The 22,500-nt window shown below is 39.7% G+C and overlaps 3 protein-coding genes across 4 annotated transcripts in view; all 3 read left to right on the forward strand.

Moving 5' to 3' along the window:
• adam9 (ADAM metallopeptidase domain 9) overlaps positions 1–12,105 on the forward strand; it is a 41,176-nt gene extending 29,071 nt beyond the window's left edge. Inside the window, exons 16-24 of one of the 2 annotated variants that reach the window (XM_059336708.1) lie at positions 383–488; positions 665–848; positions 938–1,018; positions 1,239–1,344; positions 2,943–3,090; positions 3,281–3,380; positions 5,616–5,645; positions 6,910–6,968; positions 7,327–12,105. In XM_059336708.1, coding sequence (XP_059192691.1) covers positions 383–488; positions 665–848; positions 938–1,018; positions 1,239–1,344; positions 2,943–3,090; positions 3,281–3,380; positions 5,616–5,645; positions 6,910–6,968; positions 7,327–7,396 — 884 coding nt within the window. In that variant the 3' untranslated portion in view covers positions 7,397–12,105. The remainder of the gene's footprint in view (positions 1–382; positions 489–664; positions 849–937; positions 1,019–1,238; positions 1,345–2,942; positions 3,091–3,280; positions 3,381–5,615; positions 5,646–6,909; positions 6,969–7,326) is intronic. The other variant, XM_059336709.1, reaches the window with a different exon arrangement.
• Positions 12,106–13,808: 1,703 nt separating this feature from the next.
• LOC131974967 (keratin, type I cytoskeletal 10-like) lies at positions 13,809–15,261 on the forward strand. Its single transcript, XM_059337480.1, has 4 exons — positions 13,809–13,902; positions 13,975–14,033; positions 14,622–15,093; positions 15,177–15,261. Exons 1-3 carry the CDS (start codon positions 13,835–13,837, stop codon positions 15,080–15,082), a joined length of 588 nt encoding a protein of 195 aa, XP_059193463.1. The 5' UTR covers positions 13,809–13,834; the 3' UTR covers positions 15,083–15,093; positions 15,177–15,261.
• Positions 15,262–17,606: 2,345 nt separating this feature from the next.
• Positions 17,607–22,500, forward strand: part of ogdha (oxoglutarate dehydrogenase a) — a 48,470-nt gene continuing 43,576 nt past the window's right edge. Inside the window, 2 exon segments of the mRNA XM_059336204.1 lie at positions 17,607–17,724; positions 21,466–21,880. Of these exon segments, the coding sequence (XP_059192187.1) occupies positions 21,641–21,880 (240 nt within the window). The 5' untranslated portion in view covers positions 17,607–17,724; positions 21,466–21,640.

Here is a 22,500-nt window from a genome sequence, read left to right on the forward strand (position 1 = left end):
ATTGCATTATCTGACAGAAGTGCAGGGGTGCCAATATATATATTTATAATGTGTCAACTCCTGTACAGAATCAGGATGTTACTGTGAGAATAATCTGGTTTTATTGATACTGAAAATACTTTTAAACTGATATTACCTTGTATCTTCTCCTCCTCCTCCTTCTTCCCTCTCTCCTCCTTCTCTCTCTCCTCCTCCTCCTTCTTCTCTCTCTCCTCCTTCTCTCTCCTCCTCTCTCCTCCTCCTTCTCTCTCTCCTCCTTCTCTCTCCTCCTCCTTCTTCTCTCTCTCCTCCTCTCTCCTCCTCCTTGTACTCATCCTCCTCCTCTGTCTCTTCTCCTCCTCCTCTCTCCTCCTTTCTCTTTCCTCCTCCTGCTCCTCCTCAGAGGCTAAAGCTGCTCCTGAGATCTGTTTTAAGGAGGTGAACAGTAAAGGAGATCGCTTCGGCAACTGTGGTTACCATAACTACGGTTTCAAGAAGTGTGAGAGCAGGTAACACACACACACACACACACACACACACACACACACATATGTACACACACACACACACACACACACACACACACACATATGTACACACACACACACACACACACACACACACATATGTACACACACACACACAACCGGCCCTTTGACTCGTGGCGTCTGTCTTGTCTCCATAGAAACGCTCAGTGTGGGAAGCTGCAGTGTTCGAACGTCCAGGCGGTGACCGTGTTCGGCATCGAGCCGTCCATCATCAGCACGCCCATCGCCGGCGCCAAGTGCTACGGCGTCGACTTCATGCTCGGCTCAGACGTCCCCGACCCCGGCATGGTCAACGAGGGCAGCAAGTGTGGGGAGGACAAGGTGAGAGGGGAGGACGAGGTGAAGACAAGGTGAGGGGGGAAACAAGAGAAGAAGGAGTTGATGTTGTTTCTTCTTCTGTGGTGTTTCAGGTCTGTATGAACTTTGAGTGTCGCAGCGTCGACGTCCTGAAATACGACTGTGACCTGGACAAGAAGTGTCACGGACACGGGGTGAGACATTACACCTGTCTGTCTCTATGTCTGTCGTCTGTCTGTCTGTTTCCCTGTCTGTCCTCCTGTCTGTCCTCCTGTCTGTCTCTATGTCTGTTTCCCTGTCTGTCTGTCCTCCTGTCTGTCTGTCTGTCTGTCTCTCTCTCTCTCTGTCTCTCTCTCTGTCTCTCTGTCTGCCTGTTTGTCTGCCTGTCCTCCTGCTGACCTGTCTGTCCCTCAGGTGTGTAACAGTAACAGGAACTGTCACTGTGAGGACGGCTGGGCTCCTCCTTTCTGTGAGGTCAAAGGTTACGGAGGCAGCATGGACAGTGGACCCACCTGGAACGGTAGAAATATCATTTATAACTTATTAATGATATTTAAGGTTAAAGTATGTTGTCTTTAAGAAAATCACCAAAATTGCTCCATTTATCACAGACAAACTGTGAAAATAGTAATAATTGTCAGATATTCCAATTTCTGACAGCCCATGAATGCATCATGTGTGTCAAACATTCCGGTCAGGAAAAGTACCCAAATCTCACATGAAAATATACATCAGAATCACTCCATTCAGGTAGCCTGGGTATACCCATACTGCCTTGCGTGCTCAAATTTAATTTCGAACCTCCATCCAGTCTGGCAACCAGAGAGGTTTCTTAGCCCTGTTTTAGGGATCCAATCACAGAGCGGGGAGGGACGGCAAGACGATGACGCGTACTACTCGGCACTTGGAAGCTTGTAGTTTTCTTACGGATCCAACATGGCTGCTGCAGACGCGAAACTCTCTTTAGCTGTAGATGGTGTTTTAAATAGTTTAGAGCGAAAGTTGAAAGGCGAAAGGTCTCTCTGCGGCTCCTCTGTCCCCCGGCTCGTAGCAAGATCACCGGCGTTACTGGTACCGGGGCTATACGGCGCTAATCACCGGCGCTACCGCAACGCCGGTGATCTGGCTACGAGCCGGGGGACAGCGGAGCCGCCGAGAGACCCGCAGCAGCTTGTTTATTGCCCATAAAATCAGTGGATGTGTGTGGCTGAATGACATGAGGGGGAATAAAGCGTGAAAATAAATAATCTAGCAGAAAGCGAGAACTGGAGAAGCAAAGCAGCAAACAACACTCTCTCACAGACACACACACAACAAACATCCATTTCTGTTGCTCTACTACGTCATCTGGTATAACTGATCTGATTGGCTAAGAGCTACCTACAGATGCTTTTGATAGACATTCTAAGCGCCCAATAAACGGCTCTGGAGGATCGTAAACCACACCTCCTCTACGGAGAAATGCATTGTCGGTTGCCAGACTAGACCTCATTTGAGATTAGTCTGGTGTTAGCCAGGCTACCATTCAGGGTTAATTTTTTATAAAAAAATGTTTATATATAAATTAATTCCAGAATGTATTTACTTTATTTAAACAAATGTAATTACTAATTTAATCAATATTCAAACAACTTTATTCATGTATATAAACATCTATCTCTAGCATATATACAGTCCAGGTTTTACATCATTTTTCCAAAAATAATTCCTTGAAATTCGCTGTCTGAACACGAAGCAGATCAAAAATAAAAAAGTGAGTATAAAATATCTACTAAAATTAATAATATTCAATGAGTGATGCTGGTAAAAATTAAATATGTAAACTTTATTTTTCATAGTTGCATTTATGGTAACAATTTACATGTGAAAGTAAAGGCTTGGAGAGTCTGGAAACTTTTGGTTTAGGTTCCTTGAAAGTGCTTATATTATTCGTTCCCTGCTCTCATAAAGCTCCATGAACCCTGTTTATTCTACCTGTCTCTTTCAAATGTTTTAAAGAGACATAATAATGACATAAATATGTCTAATAAATAAGTGTATTAACTAAGCACCATATCTGGATGTAGTTGATTAATCTAGTTTTAAACCTGTCTGTGTGTCTCTGTCCGTCCTCCTCAGATAAGGACACGTCCCTCAGAGACGGCCTGCTCGTCTTCTTCTTCTTCGTCCTTCCTCTTCTTGCTCTCGGTGCGTTTGTTTTCCTCCGTAGGAACGAACTGCTGAGACGCCTCGGACTGAACCGCAGGAAGAGATCACAGGGCTACCAGTAAGACACACACACACACACACACACACACACTAAGACACACTAAGACACACAAATACATAGACACACACACATACACAGAGACACAGACACACACTAAGACACACACACATATACAGACACACATACACGACTGCACTTTTATTGTGAAAAGCTCCGTCACTGTGATGATGTCACTTCCTGTCTTCAGGGCTGACAGCGCAGCTGCAGCCAATCCCAGCAGAGCTCCGCCCCCCAGAGCACAGCCGCCATCGACCCGCGGGAACGCCAACAACATCGTCCGAGACGGGGTGAGCTCAGTGTGTGTGTGTGTGTGTGTGTCTATGTGTTTGTGTGTGTGTGTGTTGCAGACTAAACTACTGAAACAAACAACAAAAACAACAATAACTTTCAAAAGAATAAATATGTAAACATTTTAATAAAAAGCATAATATAAAGATGAATAAATCAAAAATAAATTAATATGTAGAAGAAATATGTAGAAGAAAATAAAGGAATAAATGTGGAAATCAAAAGATGAATAATTGAAATAAATTTAAAAGAAAAAAATAAATAAATGTGGAAGTATAATGATGAATAAAGAAAAAGATAAATATGTAAAATAAAATAATTGTAGTAATATAAAGATGAATAAATAAAATAATTAAAAATAGAATAAACAGGTTCAAGTACAAAGTAAATATAAACAAAAATTATAAGTAAATGTATATATTTTCACATTTATTTGTTCCCCATGTTTTGCAAATAAATTAATATTAATTTTTAATTCATACATTTTTCATACAGTGTAATTTATTTATATATGTATATATATATATATTTATTTTCCAATGTTTTTATTTTTATTTTTACAGATTTATACATTTTTAAAACACCATATGAATCCATACAAATAAAAAAAAAAGAAGAATTTTTATGTCATTTTATTAGTTTTATAAACTTAACCTGCCATTTATGACACTTTTAAATTTGGTTTAAAATAAAATAAAAATATACATGTTTAACCGTGTTTTCTCCTCAACTTTCTGTGAAGATGAAAACAATAAATTATATTTGTAATTCAGCAGTCTGAACACAGATTAGTGTGTAGCAGTACTGTCACTTTAAATCAGTGTAATAAACATGACTGACTTGCTGATCAGGACGCCACCGCTGACGCCACTGATGATGATGATGATGTCACGGCGCTCGCGGTAAGCCTCGGGTTCATCAGATCCTCTGCTAGCTGCTGATACAGTCACCAGATTATTAGATCATCGTGTTATTTTATAGATATAAATTAGTTTTATATAATAACTGATTAATACAAACACTAATCCTGTAAATCTGTAGAATAGTCAGTTAGTTAACTACTGTTAATCAGCAGTTGATTAATAAGTGTCTTAACAATCGTATCAGTGATTAACAGTGTGTGTGTATGTTACTGACAGTATGAATGCTTTTATGATCACTAATGAATAAGAGTCCTAACTATGGAAGAGATATCCTATCTTTATTCAAGAGTGTAGATTTTCAGTTTGAGAGCATGATTTAATTCCTTTTCAGTGAAACAGCTCCTTCTCGTGCTCAGATTTATTCTCCTCGTGATCAGATTTTGTGCTCGCACTCATATTTCTGCTGCTTTCTTTCAAAACGTGTGCTTGAACTCAAAAACCACATGCTTGTGCTCACGTTTCTTCTTCTTGGACACAAACATTTCGCTCGCACTCAAATATATCCTGTGATCAGATCTAAAGTCTGCGCTCTCAAAACTTTTGTGCTCGCACTCAGAACAAGCACGACCGACTATCGTGACATTGCTATGCCACGAAGAGTTAACATATTTATATTAGATTTAAAAACAATATATATATTATATATATATCCCGCTAATATAAAATTAGAAGATTAAGTATACATAAATATGCTGGCATCTTAAATAGGTGGCGATTCAAATAGCTGGCTAATATGGTTATATCTAAATATATATATAAATTGGTGTATTTTAAGAGCGAAGTAGTTCTACAAACAGGCGATATACTAGCCGCCCCTATGGAGCCTCAAAAAGGGCGAAGGAACGCACCCAAGACACAGCATCCGTCATTTGATTGGCCCACACTCTAGCTGTCTCCCTATTGGCCGGTGAAACACACTATTATAAGCGCAGGGAGGGACATCTTCAGTCTGAGCAGTTACCTCAACCTGAGAGGACGTGCTTGTTCTGAGTGCGAGCACAAAAGTTTTGAGAGGTCAGACTTTAGATCTGATCACAGGATATATTGAGTGCGAGCGAAATGTTTGTGTCCAAGAAGAAGAAATGTGAACACGAGCATGTGATTTTTGAGATCATTTTGAAAGAAAGCAGCAGAAATCAGCAGCGGAAGAAAGTGTGAGCACAAAATGTGTAGAATAAATCTGAGCACGAGAAGGAGCTGTGTCACTGAAAACGAATAAAATCATGCTCTCAAACTGAAAATCCACGCTCTTGAATAAAGATAAGATATTTCTTCTATACCTAACACCGTCTGTTCTCTCTCCATGTGAAGCACCACGCTCAGCTACTGCCACCGCAGGAGGTAAACACTCACTGCTCACACTCTCACTACTACTGCAATACTACTGTAGTACTAATACTGCAATGCTACTGTAGTACTAATACTGTAATCTGTACTCCTGCTCCTGCAGAGCTCTGAACTGTTTCTGCTCGCTGCTGCTTTCACTCAATATTTTGTTGTTGTTAAATCATTTTTTCTGTGTGTTTGTTTTAAAACATTCACAGCAGTGGTAGAAAATATTGTTATTTTAATTAAAACCCTCTGAACCCGAAATTTGTTTTCTTTACAAATATAGCCAAAATTGTTGCCAAAAATACACAGTTTATCATAGAAAGAAGCTGTAATATCAGGAAATATCGTCAGAGTTTTAACTTTCTGACTGTCCTTGAATGGCTCATCAAAAGTTTCCGTTATAAAAAGTGACCAAACTTGTCTTAAAATATTGATATTTGTGTCAGAATGTCATTTAAAATAAAGCGTTTGCACTAACCAGATCCTGTTAAAAACATTAAATTCTGATCCTCAGAGACACTGAGAAGACATGATTGATTCTGACATGACAAATATTCACTGAAAATATGTTTAGACAGAGAGGATAGGAGAGGACAGGAGAGGCTGTTTACACAGAGCAGAGAGGAGAGGACAGGAGAGGCTGTTTACATAGAGCAGAGAGGAGAGGACAGGAGAGGCTGTTTACACAGAGCAGAGAGGAGAGGACAGGAGAGGCTGTTTACACAGAGCAGAGAGGAGAGGGCAGGAGAGGCTGTTTACACAGAGCAGAGAGGAGAGGGCAGGAGAGGCTGTTTACACAGAGCAGAGAGGAGAGGACAGGAGAGGCTGTTTACACAGAGCGGAGAGGCTGTTTACACAGAGCAGAGAGGAGAGGACAGGAGAGGCTGGGAACATGACAATACTTCAATATGTGGAGAAAAAATGGTTTTGCTACATTCAGGACACTTGTGGGCAACTTGGAAAAGTGTTTATTTATAAATCAGAGATTTTCTGTCATTCTAACTGTGTTATTCTGCACAAAGACATGTTTGAGTTGTTCTGATTGAGCTGATTCCATAGAGATGCAGGACTTATCGATTATGTAGATTTTATATATTGCAGTGAAACACAAGGACACAAAGGAGAATGTGAAAAGAAGGAAAAAAACTCCCCTGACACTGCTTGTTGGGGTTCAGAGGGTTAAATTGGTTTTAGATGGAGCAGCAGGCAGGATTACCGAAAATTGAGGAAGAAAATGAGAACTAACGAAATGTTTTCTTGTGCTTGTGATCAGGTGGTGGAGACCAACAGGACAGCTCCCTCCTACGCTGCCAGGCCTCCTCCTCCTCCGCTGTAAGATCAGTTACAGCACCAATAAACATATATAATAATAATAATAATAATAATAATAATTATATATATACAGTAAATCTCACCATCCAGCTTCTGGAAACACTAATCAGAACGTCAAACATCTCAACACAAGATCCTATTATGAGCTTTTAATGGAAATTAAACTAAATTTAAACCAGTGCCTCATGGTAAAAGTTGAAGCTAACTGGACCTAAAAGTTAAAACCACCCTCAAACTGACACACACACACAAACATGCACACACACACACACACACATACACAGAGATACACACACACACAAACGTACACACACACGGACAGTCCAAATAATGACTTTTTATGTTTAATTTCTCTCAGAAAACCGAAACCTTCTGCTGCATCTCAGCCTCTGGTGCCTCAAAGACCCGCCCCCGCTCCGCCTGTTTAACCAATCAGGGGGCCCCACCCAGCACACCTGGACGACTCCCCGCCCTCCCCTCCCCTGTCCTCTTCAACCTCGGTCCCCACCGCTCTAAACAGTCAGGACAGGATTCTGGAGCAGGACGGCTCCGATAGCCGATCCTGTATTAGGAACGGAACCCAGTCAGCCTGGACTGGACCACAACAAACAGGAACTGAAGCAGCTACTGGTTTTCTTTTCTTTATATTTTTAAAGTTCAGTCTGGAGACAAAACTCTATCAGGTGACACGTCAGCCATGTCTTCAGGGGCCGCATCCTTCCACGAAGATCGCCTGATGACATCACCAGCTACTCGGGCCCCACCCCGCCCCCACCTCCTGTCACCTAGCAACAGGTTAATAATCTTGGGATAGTCTGACCGCTGTGTCTGGACGACCCGGCCCCCCGTCACCAAACCAGCCAATCATATTCCACATCCTGTTACATGTTACACCTACAAGCCAAATACTCCAAACCAACACTTAGTATTCCTGCTGCTCATAATTTCATTTATTTATCTAAATGTTGTTGTGTAGCTTACAAATCACTAACATGGGTCATGGTTACACACTCACAGCTAATGCTAATTAGCTGTGAGTGTTTCTCAACTGTCATAAGCTAATGCTAGTTAGCCTTGGAGAGAAGTTACTGCTGAGTCACACCAATCATTTAATCATTTTCATAATTTATAGCGCACTAGTTTTTGGGAGCTAACAAGCTAACAAGCAGACTTACACAGTTAAGAGCTACTTAGCTACAGTTTCCCCTAAAAGTGAAACCACTGCTAGCATTAAACAGTATTTACTGTATATTTAACTAGCAGGGTTGCTACCTGTTGTGTAGCAGCTAAGCTAAGTCAGCTTAAGTTAACAAACTAATGCCTGTCGGCCTTATTCCCAGTTAAACAGCTATCAGTGCTGAGTCACTGCCCATTAAATCATTTCATCACTTGTATTCTGGCTAGCTTGCTAACTTTTGCTTGCTAACAATGCTAGCATGCTTACACGGTTCTTAAATTTCATGCTACATGCTTGCACTATAAATATCCTCTATATATCACTGTTAGCATGACTGTTTTGGCTATTAGCTCACAAAAACTGCATTATTTTTTGTAGGTTAACTGTTATTGGATCGTGCAGCTTTTTTAGCACGTTACCATCTAATGAACATAAAATCCGTATATGCTATATTTACGGTCTTCCATTTCATGGTCTGTTACATTTGAGTGTGAAAGTATAACCACTATAAAAACTGAATAATGTAACAAAAAACACCTTAACAGTAAGGTTCAGGGTCCGTGTATCTTTTGGAAGAGGATAAACTTTTTTTACGGTCCGATTTACCAACCATTATCGCTTTTATTTTGTAAATGACAACTTCCGGTTGCAGAATATGAAATAAGGGACGTTTTTTTTCTATTTAAATTTAAAGTTATTATAACTATAAAATGAAAATCAAATACATCTTTATCTATCCGTCTATCCCTTTCTGACCCGGATGAAGTAAAAAGCCTTGTATTTTTAATTAAGTGTTTGTATTTTTAATCGAAAATCAAATAACCACTCGTATTTAGTTTTTGAAAATGATCCTTTTGTGAACTGCAATTTCTATGACCAAAAGATACACGGACCGTTCAGCTAAGTTACATGCACAGAGACATGTTTCTCTCTGATTGGCTGGTTTGAAGACGCAGAGGTCACTGGAGGCGGAGGTCACTGGAGGCGGAGGTCACTGGAGGCGGAGCTCGCTCTCTGACCGTCTGTCTTTCTGTTTCTGTCTCTGAATCAAAGCACTGGTGCCGTCTTATTGCACTTCCCCTCTGCTCTGCACTGTCATAGGAATGTAACGCACCCGTCCTGCTGCTGGGTCTCCCTCTCTCTCTTTCTTTCTCTCTCTCTCTCTCTCTCTCTCTCTCTCTCTCTCTCTCTCTCTATTAGGAATTGTAAAATCACAGTATGCAACGCGGCGTGAGTGCAGCGCTCCTCTGGATCTGATCTGTGTGGTACCTTGATGTTTGTGACTCTCTGCAGGGAATTTACGCTCACCTTGTTTAGTTTTATCTCCAAGCAAACCTCCCCTGAAGCACGTCGACACCATTCAGTCTGATATCTGTGATGTTCAGAGTATCCTGCGGGAAACTAAATGTTCCGACATCCTGATAATTCCAACAGCTCCAATAGTGGACGTAGTCACAGTAACGTCACCAGTCAGCTGTCTTAAAGCATCAGGACTGACATTCTGGCCAGTAGGTAGCTTGGTTAGGGAGATGTAACCTCCTGGAAGAGCACCAGGCTGATGCAGATTTGATGTACTGATTAAACAGTGGAATTCCAGTTTCCAGGTGAATCACATGATTCTGTTGGGTCCAGAAACACATATGCGTGGCATGGCGGCAAAATATGGCGTTTTGGCATAAAACACGATACTGTATAACTTGACCATAAATTGTCCAATCTGCCTCAAACTTGTCATGCATGATGATGGGCCATCACTGAACAGTTCTACATAACAATATTTCATAAAGTCGCAGCCCTTTTTCATTAGCCGCAGCCTCTTTTCCCAAATAATGAACCGTTTGTCGTAGAGACACATGAGGTGTCAGTGTACTCCGCAGAGAGTCCTTGGTTACCTCGGCCCTTCAACGATCGCTGATCTGGCCTGGCCGGCTCCCCCGACGGCTCCACTCTGCTCGGGCCTGTTCATCGCTGCACGCAGCTTTAATTATTCAGTTTGGGATTTTAAAAACAATTATCAGAATTTTGGCCAAATAAACGTTTGCACTGTTTTGTTGTCTGGCGACTAAAATAAGAGCTTTATTTTGAATTGATGCCTTTATTTACCTCAGGCAGGAGACAGCATACTCTAATCTGTTGAATCCTCTGAACCTCACAGATGACAGATAATTAACCGTGCTGAAGTGTGTGAAGGTGGAAACTCTCAGCTCATCACTGGAACAGCTGCTTTAAAGTCCTGACAGACTTCCTGTCCACGGTGTCACCTGAATGTGACGCTCAGCCCGCAGAAGGAACATTTAAACACATTGACCCTGACCCTGGTGCTCTGTGTGAGGACAACAACATGTTTTATCTGCTTTACTGTATTTTAATTTGCTGTCTTTGAGTGTTTTTGCACAGAGATCACACTGAAGGTTAGAACAAGTCACTCATAGGGCTAATCATGTGCCATCTGACCGCTTTCATGCCAAAAAAACGAAAAGGAATCAGAGTTTTAGTGTGTGAGGAAAGAGAACAAACTGTTCACCCTGAAGTTATTCTGAGACTGAGAGCAGCTGACAGCAGCATCAGATTACTGGAAGAGTTTCTGCTGCTGCTGAACGCTCACTTTACATCCAATGTAGGTTTACTGTTAATCTTCAAATGTTCATGTTCAGACTCAAACCAACAGACACACACACATCCACAGACAGACAAACAGACACACACACACACACACACACCACAACCGAAGCACCACTTCCTCCTCGTTAACATTCATAACCTTTAAAATAGAGGATTATGAACGAAGGGATTTTTCTCTTGAAATGTTTTTCCTCATTTTACACAAATCCTGAACTTGATTATTGATAAAAGTAATTTCAAACGTGCAACATTGTTTATAACTGTTACGGATCAATGTTTTTTTTCTCATACTAAATATCATCATAATAATGGGTTTGAGTCTGAACATGAGATGTGTGAAATAAATGTCTTTTAGGTCAAAGACAGTATTTTGGGTGTGGGATATTTACTGTCCTGAGTTCAGTCTTTCAGGCCTGTAGTTTCACACTCACACTGAAGCTGTCTGTTACTGAACTCAGTCTACAGCAGCTGGAGGTGTGACGGTGTGGACTTACTTCTGTGTCTTTACTAAACAAACAGAAACAGGTTTGAGAGTAAAAACCCTGCAATTTAAAGACAATGCTCCAATATTTACATAGCTAAACACAAACAAACCTTTGAATTTCTAAATAAACATTTTTGATTCACAAAGAACTTTTTTGGATTTGAGATTCACAAACAAAACTTTGAACTTTGGATTTACAAAGATTTTTCAAAGAAAAATTAGGTTTCGCATTGCAATACATTTTTAATCACAAAAGTTTTGTTTACTGTTAAAACTTTTGGATCCAAAAGAACACAAAGAAATGGTTTATTATACAAACATAACTTTGAATCAATTTTTTTATTGTAGTGAGAAAGGTTTTCTTAGACCTGTTCTGTTTGATAACAATAAGTTCACATGTAACCCTTCAGGGCTGCAGCCTGGGAGGCAGAACTCAGGGCAGCCGTTGTTATTGCTGATAAACCTGTGTGTGTGTGTCTGTGAGCTGCAGGTGAAGGTTTGATTGGTCGGCCGGTGTCACCTGACCATCTTGCAAACACACAAATAATAATAATAATATAACCACCGTTTTCTATTATAATAAATGATTTTATATAGGATTTGTTGTTTTTTTGCAATGTAAACACGTTATCTGTGGTAATCATGTTTGTTTCTGTGGAAACCTCGGATTGATTTTCTTTTTGGACATTTTGTCTCCGTTTGAGGTTTCCATCGTGTTGGACAGTTTCAGGTTACTATAGCAACGGCCATGGAGCAGGAGCACACCTGTAAAAGCTGTAAAAGCTGCTGCACATCAGGCACCACGACGTCCTGCAGCCTCACGGGGTTATTTAATAAACTTCATTACAACAGTTCATACTCGTGTTTATGTGGAAAAATCTTTTAATTCTTCAGAGTGACAGAAATTTTTTCTCACTAACAGCTTCGTGTTTGTAGCTGAAAACTGACTCACTGACTTCAAAAATTAAAAACATAATTTAACTCTGTAAGGATAAATATACATATATTGGTGGATACTTGACAAACTAAACATGGATGCCTGCATTTCATTTTTTTTTTGTATTTATTTGTGAAGCTGTCTTGATATAAAATCACTTTTTCTATTTTATTATAGATAGATTTTTTGTGTTAGAAGTTTATTATTTTTAAATATGAAAAAAGTAAAATTAGACTCAATATTATATTATATTTTTTATTTCTATTTTTTATTTTTAGATTAATTTTACATTTAGTTTTTCATATTTAACTATTAAATTAAAATTAGATTATAAAAATTATAAATATAGAATATATTTATTATATTTTGTATATACTATCCTCAATATAAAAAATATTAACCCCATCGTTATTCATTTATTTGTTATTACTATATTTAATTTTGGATTAATAAAAATGAATCATTTCTAACCATTATATGATTATTTTTATTTGTTTGAATCTAAAAAATATAAATTTTATTCACAATTACTTTCTATGTTTTGTTATTGTGGTTATTTTTATTAATATATTTTAGACCAGTAAAAGCTAAAAATGAATCCTGAGACAGGCCCCGCCCCCGCGCGTCATGGCGTCACGTGACCTACACTCAGACCTTTTATTTTTATTTTTTTTATTTAAATTGTTTCCATAATAATAATAACAACTAGAAAATTTTCTCTGGGGAAATTCTGAAAGGGCCACGGGGGCTACTGCCGGTGTGTGTACACTATGATGAGACTCTTCAGAGATTTCAAACTATGCCCTTTAACCTCAAAATGTGTCTGTGTGTATGTCTGTGTGTTTGTGTGTGTGTGTGAGAAACATGTATCTGGAGGAGTGTGCGCGTTTAGGCGCATTTGTGTGTGTATGTGTGTGTGTAGCGAAAATCGCACAAGTTACCTGTGTGTGTGTGTGTGTGTGTGTGTAATTGATAAAAGATTGATAAGAGGGATTGATAAAAAACTATATGACCTATCGAAACGTGGAGTAATTCACCGATACACAAGACTTGTGTCTACTGTTTAAAGTTTAAATGGAGTCTCTAGCTGACATTATGCCGGAGAAGTAGACGTTTAAAAATCTCCAATGATTGTTCTTTTTCACTAATTTTCTTTCGGCCGTCCCATTCATTTCAATGCAAAATCTTGGGCAGTTTTTCGCGACTTACGTTGTGAAGAATTCGTATTCTGTAGAGAAAAGTAATAGCACACCAATCCCGATCAAACCGCACGTTTTGATATATAATTTGTCCTGCAACTCTTCAAGTTGTAGGACTAGTAGCGGGACAAAATTGCGTCCGGAAGAGGAATAAGAAGAAATCCACAGTATAACAGTAGTGCTCGGGGCTTTTTCAGACTGAGACTGATCTGTCCAAATGAGATTTGAAACTACCTCCCGAAGGTTGTTTCGATCCGGTCTGTAAAATGGTTGGGCTAAAAATTGGATTTTGGCTGGCAGTCTGAACGCGGCCTTAGACTCAGAAAGTCTCAGAGTGGGAGGGTGGAGGTTAACTGGCAGCACCTGGTTCCTGCTGGACAGCAGCTGCTCGTAATCAGTAATCAGTAATCAGTGAGCAGCTTCAGAGATCCTTCTTAAGCAGCTCAGATGCCACAGCAGCATCTCAGTGAATCTGGAGTTGTCATCATGGCTGGTCTGTGTGGAGTGTCTGTCAGGTGAGTGTCACTGTGTTTCCTCTGTGGGTTTCTGTCTCAGTGGGCTGAGCTGATCTCTGCTTGTGTCTGCAGGCTGTCCTGGATCTGCTGCCTGTTGATCAGCTGTGTAACTTGTCTGCCTGCACGGAAAGGTAATGTCAGCAGTCCAAAGAATATTATGTATATAATGCTTATCAGATGGCTGATTGTTAAACTGAGCTGACTCATGTTTGTGATTTGTGAAATGAATACCTTTTTAGGTCAAAGACAGTATTTTGGGTTAGTCTTTCAGGCCTGTAGTTTCTCACACACACTGAAGCTGCCAGTTACTGAACTCAGTCTACAGCAGCCGGAGGTGTGAAGGTGTTACTAAACAGGCTGGAGAGTAAAAACCATCAGTGCTGGAACTAAAGGACAATGCTCCAACAGCAAGTTTAATAAATCTGATTTATAAATGTGAATCCAAAAGTTGTTTTTTACTGCTAAAAGAAATATTTCTGATTTACTAAAGTTGGGTCCTGTAAAAGCTGTTGGATTTACAAGCTAAACACAAATACACCTTTGGATTTGCAAATTAACTTTTTGATTCACAAAACTTTTTGCATTTGAGATTCAAAGATTTTTCAAAGAACTTTCATACATTTTTAATTGAAGTGGTTTGCTGTTAAAGTTTTGGGATCCAAAAGAACACAAATGTTTTATTATACACCACTTTGAGCTGACTGACTCCATGTATCCAGGCTACAGCTCCAACAGTCCTGGTTATGCACCCGGCGGCTCCAGCGGCTGGCCGGCCACTTCTGGCTCCAGTTACTCCAATGAGGGGATCTTCTCAGGCCCCCAGGCTGCAGGCTCCTACAGCGGTGGGTCCCATGCTGGGTACGGGTCCCATGCTGGGTACGGAGGATACAGTAACGTGGGGGTCGGCTCTGCGGGCTCTGGACTCTATGACTCCAACGTGGCGGCAGGTGGTGACGGTGATGTGACTCAAAGCTCCCAGGAAGTCCTCAGTGACATGTCAGACCTGGAGCCGGTCTACTCGTTCAGATCCCGCTCCGGCTACCAGCAGGGAAGGGCCTCCTTCTCCCAAACCCGATACATTCCTGGAGGGGTCCAGTTGCCCCCGATCCAACTGGTCCAGAGTGTCCCGGAGCAGCCCGCCCAGGCTCCAGCCAAGGCTCCAGCCAAAGGTTTCTACTGAGCTTCTTGAAGGTAATAGAAGTTATACACTGCACATGAGATAATCTGCTTGTTTTGGGGCCGATTCTGATCTTTGCTGCTTCATCCTTTTTCAGATCCATCTCTCTTCAGACGTTCTCTGGTGTTTATATTCATAGACTCCGTCTTGGGGAAAAATAAAGCTTTACTTTGATAAATTCAGCTTGGTCTCTTCCCATGTTTAATGTTGCTGCTGTGGTTTTAATGGATCTGGTCAAATGGACAATTCAGTTGCATGAAGGTGAAATTTTGATGGGTTTCCTTTAATTCAGGTTCTACTGTTCCATCTTCAGACCTAAGGAACTTTTTGTCTTCATTTCTCCACAATGAGTCAAACCAACAAAGTATTCAGTCGAACTGATGTCAAACGTGTTTGGACAACTGCAGCATTTTGTCAAACTTTCATGACGCATGACAACACTCAGATGAAAACAGCAAAATACTTAATCAGATGTTCCTTTCATTTAGACTACTACGGCGTTTTGGGGGCTTAAAAACACAAATGATCCCACCCTCCAGAGTAGTGATGGGAATTTGTTCTTAGTGATCCGGATCAATTTGCTCAGCTCAAAGAAGAGCCGGCTCTTTCGGCTCCCAAATGTCTTAATTTTACCACTTATACCTTTATAATTTAGTGCTGTTTTGACTTGTGATTTTATTTGAATATAACTTAACTTTCAATAAATGGCTGTAGAACATTGCATTAACAATTGTAAAATCCCTTGTTTAACTTCCTTGAACCACTCTGCTACACAAAGCGGATAGAAAATGCCTATAAAAACCTAAGCATGGAAATTAAAGACAGCTATTGACATTTTAATTTTTAAATGCACACCTGACAAACGTATGACAAGAAAAAAAAATGGAAATCAATTAAATGAGCTTAATGCAAACTACTGGACAAAGTTTTTGGTATAGAGTAAACACAAATGTAACACCGTAGCGGCAGCATCCAACAGTTTGGTGTCTGTGCCGCATACACTTGAGACACTGTCAGCACCCACAGGTATTTTCTTAAAGTTTTAAAACGAGGGCAGCTGCTGACGTGAACTGGCTAGTTTGCGACCAACGCATCACTACAGAGTGGAAATCTTAAACGCTCCACTGTAGCATCTCAGTCTAAAGGGTTTAAAACGCCAAGTGTCTGATCTGCTCACGCTGGCTCTCACGTTTCCGAAACCATGTGACGTCCAGGCAAACGACGACAAACATGTTGGACTGTTTCCATCAGTCAGACATTAAAGTTGCCCTGCAGCTCTGATAACTCAGTCATTTCAGCTGTTACACAGAAATATCACATGGCAGAACTGAAGGCTCATTAATTACCTAGGGACATTTTTCTTTTCTGCGCTACTAGGAGTAGTGTCTATGCATGGCGAGCTCTTGGTGGTGGTAGGCAGTGCTTCACAGTACCACATGGCTGCATACATCGAATTTCAGTCTTTTGCGTCACTGTGTGCAGCAGATTTCCACCTGAAGACGCTCGTCTAAACGTGGAATAAATGAAAATGCAATCAATATCCTTTATTTAACCAGGTGAAAAACAGATTTAAAAACCTCTTTTCCAAGAGTGAGCTGGCCAAGATTGCAGCACCAGTGCCAAATGGTTACGCTAAACACACAAGACACAAATATAAGAAACGAGTTGGATGATAGGATTACACAGAGCAATCACAAGATCCACGAGCCTATTTCTGTCTTTTAAAATGGACTTTAATTCCCCCAGAGTTACAACATGTGTTATATGTATAATATAAAATTTGACAGTAAAAATAAAATTAGACTTAATATTCACAATGTAATAACTGTTAATATCATATAACAGGTGATTACTTTTGTATTTCTATTTTTTCCTTTTAGATTCATTTTATATTCAGTTTTTTTTATTTAACTATTAAATGAAATATAGATTTAAAAAATATATAAATATAAAATGTATTTATTATAATGACAATATAATAAATTATATATACTATCCTAAACATGATGAATTAACCCCATACATTCATCTTTATTCAATTTATATAATATTTGATTTTAGATTAATAAAAATGAATCCTAACAATAATAGTTATTATATATTGTATATACTATCCTAAACATAAATATTGATTAACCCCTAAATTAATCTTTATTCATTTATACGTTTTACAATATTTAATTTTAGATTAATAAAAATGAATCATTTTTAACAATTATTTGGTTATAGTAGATTTGTCTGAATATATATTTATTTCACAATTTCTATTGTGGTTAATTTTTTATTAAATTTTAGACCAGTAAAAGCTAAAAAAAAAAAAATCATTTTCAACCATTATTTGATTATAGATTTTGAGATTTTTTAAATTAAAAAATATAAATTCTATACACAATTCATTTCTATGTATTATGTTATTGTGGTTATTTTTTATTACATTTTAGATGAGTAAAAGCTAAAAAATGAATCTTGAGACACACCCCGTCAGCGTGCGTCATGACGTATTGCGCTGCGTCACGTCACCTCCACTCGGGCCCCGTCGCGTCCACGCTGCGCGCCCCCGAGCTGTCACCGTTTTACCGGGAGAGGCGAAGCGAAGGACATCCGGGAGACCGGCCGACAGGGAGCCGCTGGACTCGTTTCTGGAGGTCAGTAACGGGTACTTCAGACTTTACCTAAACTCTGGGGGCGTCTCCGGGGACGCCACCGGGGCCGGTCTTTGGATCCAGGGTCAGTTTAGAGAAAAGTAAAATCTGTCCGGAGGAATCTGAGCAAGACAAAACCTGTTAGCATGTTAGCCGCGTGTTAGCTCACACACTAACGTCACCGTGCACGTTAGGTCACTTATTAAAACGCTAACTGAAGCTGTCGGTGCAGCTGAACATATATACTCACACATTAGAATAAAAATGCTCATATTTATTATAAAGTCCGCTTTCTGACAGCAGTTAGCACCCGATTAGCCGCTAGCCAAATGTGCTAGTTGCAATTAATAGGGAAAGTAGAAGCTAAGCGGCTAATTACATAACCTACCTGTTAGCTGTGAAGCTAATCATGTAGCCGGGCTGTTCAGAGGAACAAACTGCTCTCTGCAGCCTCCACTCCGCGTGTTTTTTTATATTCACAGCAGATCATTTTACAATGTTTTCATAAAGCTGTAATTTTCGGGAACCCATGACTCGTGAAAGGGCAAAGTGACCGACAGCTGCGGTAGCCAATAGCAGGGCGGGATGTAGCTGAGACAGCCAATCAGGAGGCCGGGTGGGCAGGTGGGGGCGTGTCCGGGTCGGGGTGAGGGCAGGAGAATGGAGGCAGGCAGCAGGAGAGAGACCCAGCAAGGTCACAACACAGCCCGAGAAACGGCTCCTGAGGGGGCAAATAAAGCTCCGGCACACTGGGAATAACCGAAGATACATTTCTGTTATGAGGATAAGAATATTCTGAAGGTTTTTTATTAACTTTTACTGACTGTTTTCACGTGAGAGTCGTTAATGGGATGCAGTGGTGGAAGAAATATTCAGATCCTTTACTTAAGTATAAGTACTAATACCACACTGTGAAATGACTCCACTACAAGTAAAAGTCCTGCATTTGAAACTTATTTAAGTAAAAGTACAAAAGCATCAGCATCAAAATGTACTTAATGTATCAAAAGTAAAAGTATTCGTTATGCAGAATGAACCCACTCACATTGTTTTATATATTCCAAATATATTATTTGATTAATATCATGATGCATTTATGTAAACAGCATTTAATTGCATTTTTTATCAAGATAGGCCTCATTTTAAGTACTTAATATACTGTTAGGAGGTTTAATTAGAAACAACAACAGGTCAAATCACTTTAAATGTATCATGTTTTTCATGTTAAATATTGGCCTGATAAGTAACTAAAGCTGTCAGCTAAATGTGGTGGAGTAAAAAGTACAATATTTGCCTCAAAATGTAGTGGAGTAGAAGTATAAAGTTACATGAAATGTACTTAATGAAAATACTCAAGTAAAGTACAAGTACCTCAAAATTGTACTTAAGTACAGTACTTGAATAAATGTACTTAGTTACTTCCCACCACTGACGGGATGTCGATCAGCAGCCTGGAGCTGGCAGTAACAGTTGGCAGCTTCTCAGACTGCAGGACACCCTGCAGCCCTCAGTGTGACCTCAGGACAGCTGTGAGCTGTGGGGGAAGTACTCGGGTCCTCTACTGCACTAAAAGTACCAATAAAACACACTGAAAGTACTCCACTACAAGTAAAAGTCCTGCTTTCAAAACCTCACTAGAGAAAAAAAGTCTGTATCAGCAGAATGGAGTTAATGGAGTCAGTGTTTTCATGTTCTGTCTGAAGTTGTTATTTAATATTCCTGCTGCATTAATGTGTGTGGTGCATTCTTACTGCTGCAGATGTTTAAGGTTTATTTTTTCACTCAGAAAACAGCTGTTTTCAGTTCTGTGATGCTGAAACAAAGAAGGGCAGAAATAACTTTGTATACCTCCTAGAAAGTGTTTTTCATTATTTTGTTGTTTCATGCTAATTGTAGATCACACCGCACTACATTCCTATTACTTGAGTGGGACAAGCTCTTCCATTCATTTTATTTTGGGGAATTTATTGGACGGAAAACACAGTTAAGGCTGGGCAATTTAAATATATATTACAAGGTTTTAAAATGTATTTAGTAAGCCTTATAACACATTTTTTAGGGCGATATATTTTCCAGGAAACTATCACGATAAAAATAGTATCGTTGTATCGATGTTTTTTTTTTAGTTTTATAACCATATTAGAGCATAATAAGAAAGTCTTTTTCCACAGCAATACATTTTTAAATCTTGAGAATATGAAACATTGGAATTGAAATGTGGAAAAGAAATATTAAAATATCCTAGATAAATAAACAACAACCAAAACAAATAAAATAGACTCTCAGGCTCAGTTAGCAAAACATTGCAATGAGATAATCATTATGTATAATTATTATTTTATTATTAAAAAAACATATAAACAGCTGGAATGGCTGCTTGGGGAATAGTTTTTTTCAGCAATTAATACTGCCTGTCAAACATTTTATATATTGAACGATAAGTTGATATAGTAATTATCGTGACAGGCCTAGTATTTTGGGTAAACTTGATGAAACAATAGAATAATCTTATAGATTAAGAATGAGGTTCAGCCCTAATATTTACCTCTGAGATGTGGTGCAGTGTGAATACGACCCATCGGTTAATAAACCCATCACAACACCGGTGTTACAGATTAAATTGGACATTTTACAAAAGACATTTGTTGATGAGGCTCAGAGCGCTTACTCTGATTTGTACAGCAACATTATGTGAGATTTGTGTGCTTTTTATGGTTATTTAGCTTCATTACAGTTTCACACATACCGCTGTCATAAATATGAACAGCTGTACACATGCTTTTGTTATGATTAAATCCCTTATGATCTAAAACTATTGGACAACTTTCCTGACAGCCAAACATCCAGCGAGAGCAGCAGCACAGCACACAGAAACCCAGCTTATTGAGAAAAATGAATATAAACAGCCCCGAGGCAACAATACATACAATAGTATATCTCATAAAATGAATTTACACAGCATTAAAATGTAGCCTGACAGGTAAAACATGGAGCTGATAAAGAGTCTGGACCCTGGAGGGACTCAGCTCTGCACTTATCGTAGTTATAATCAGAAACGTGCCGAGCATGAAGGTTTAACAGATCGTCAGTGTGTCACTCCACTGCATTCACTCCTCCTGTGTACATGCTCGGCACGTACCCTCCACCCTGCTTTGTGTTTCTGCAACACATTCCTCAGGCTTTGGTTGCAGCATTCGGGCAGAGTTTGAGCGGAAAGAGCTAATAAGTGAAATAATAATCATTAAGAGAGTCACATCCTGTCCTGCTGAGGATCTCAGTGTCTGATGATGCACGTCAGGTATCAGACCTCATAGTGTTGTCCTAAAAAACATTTCTGAGGTAATAAATCAAGTGAGAAGTTTTCTCATTTTGTATTGAAATGAATGAAACAAAATGTTTTTGCAGCTGCATTCAGCACCCCCTGCTGGAATTTTCTGTAGAATGCAGCTTAAGGCACTTCCTGGTTTGCCTCCCTGATCAGACCTGGAAGTTGCCGCCTGGTTTTTGCAAGTAAACAACCTGAAAAAATCAACAATATGACCTTTTTTTAAATTTTACACAGAAAAAAAACCTGCAACAATTCTTGAACTTGACATGATTAAGGGACATGTCAACCTTTAATGTCCTAATATCTACATGTTAATATTTATGAGAACATTTCAAGTAAAAAATGTTTAAACAGTGAAAAGCTGGTGTTTTAGTTTCCTTTTGTGTTTGACACGTGTCTCTCTCTCTTTGTCTCAGTGGACAAAAGGAGCCGTGGACGGTGATCGCTTCATTCCTCCCTCTGCGTGTCCTGGGACTGACCCGGTTGGAGTAACATTTTTTTTAACCAGCTTTTGTTGTGACGTTGAGGACGTCCGGCCCGTCGGCCTGAAGACACCACCTCTGTGTGTGTGAGACACTTTAAGGACTGCTGATGCATCGTTTAAGGACTTGTGCGGCGCGGTTGCGTCCGCTCACCGCCTCGCAGGCGGCTCAGACTGTCGGCCCGCAGCGGCCAATCACAGTCGCCTCCACGGGTGGCACAAGGACGTTTCAGCCAATCAGGTGCTATACTGCACCTGTGGCCTCGGAGCCGTTCCTCAATGGGACGAGCTCCAACTACGTGGAGGAGATGTACTACGCCTGGCTGGAGGACCCCAAGAGTGTTCACAAGGTAAGAGCAGTGGAGCCCCCTGCTGGTGTGGAGGGGAACCACAGGGACAGTCAAACACAAAGGCACCTTAACATTCCAGCACACACAAAAAGCTTTTAAGGTCAGAGAAATTAAGGCTTTCTAAAACTCATTCCAGGCTGTTTAGATAGATGATGTTTAGAAACTGAGTGTCCAACATTATCTCCTCTGTGAGACGTCACATATTTTTTTTATTTATTTTTTATTATTTTTTTATTCTGCAACTTGTATTTTTAATTATTGCAACCAACTGGAAGATAATACATCGCATAAACATCATTGCAGTTTTTCAGAAAATGGAAAACAAAATAAAAAAGCATTTATGTATTTTTTTCCGCGGTATTGGACATGTTGATATTTACATGTAGTGATGAAGTAGGTCTTGAAATCATTCTTTGGCAATATGATTGCTCAATAAGGAGAGAATTGAACATTTACTAAAAAAAAAACCCGAGTGCACTCTGCATCACATCTCATAGATCACTAACAGTTTTGCATTTTGACATCTCTAACCTATGGCTTTCCAATATTCAGCTCAGAAAGTTAAAATAATGACAGTATTGTAGATAATTTTGTCAGAGAGAAAACAGAAAATGAAAGTG

The sequence above is a fragment of the Centropristis striata genome, chromosome 7, assembly GCF_030273125.1.
Source record: "Centropristis striata isolate RG_2023a ecotype Rhode Island chromosome 7, C.striata_1.0, whole genome shotgun sequence".
NCBI classification, from domain to species: Eukaryota; Metazoa; Chordata; class Actinopteri; order Perciformes; family Serranidae; genus Centropristis; species Centropristis striata.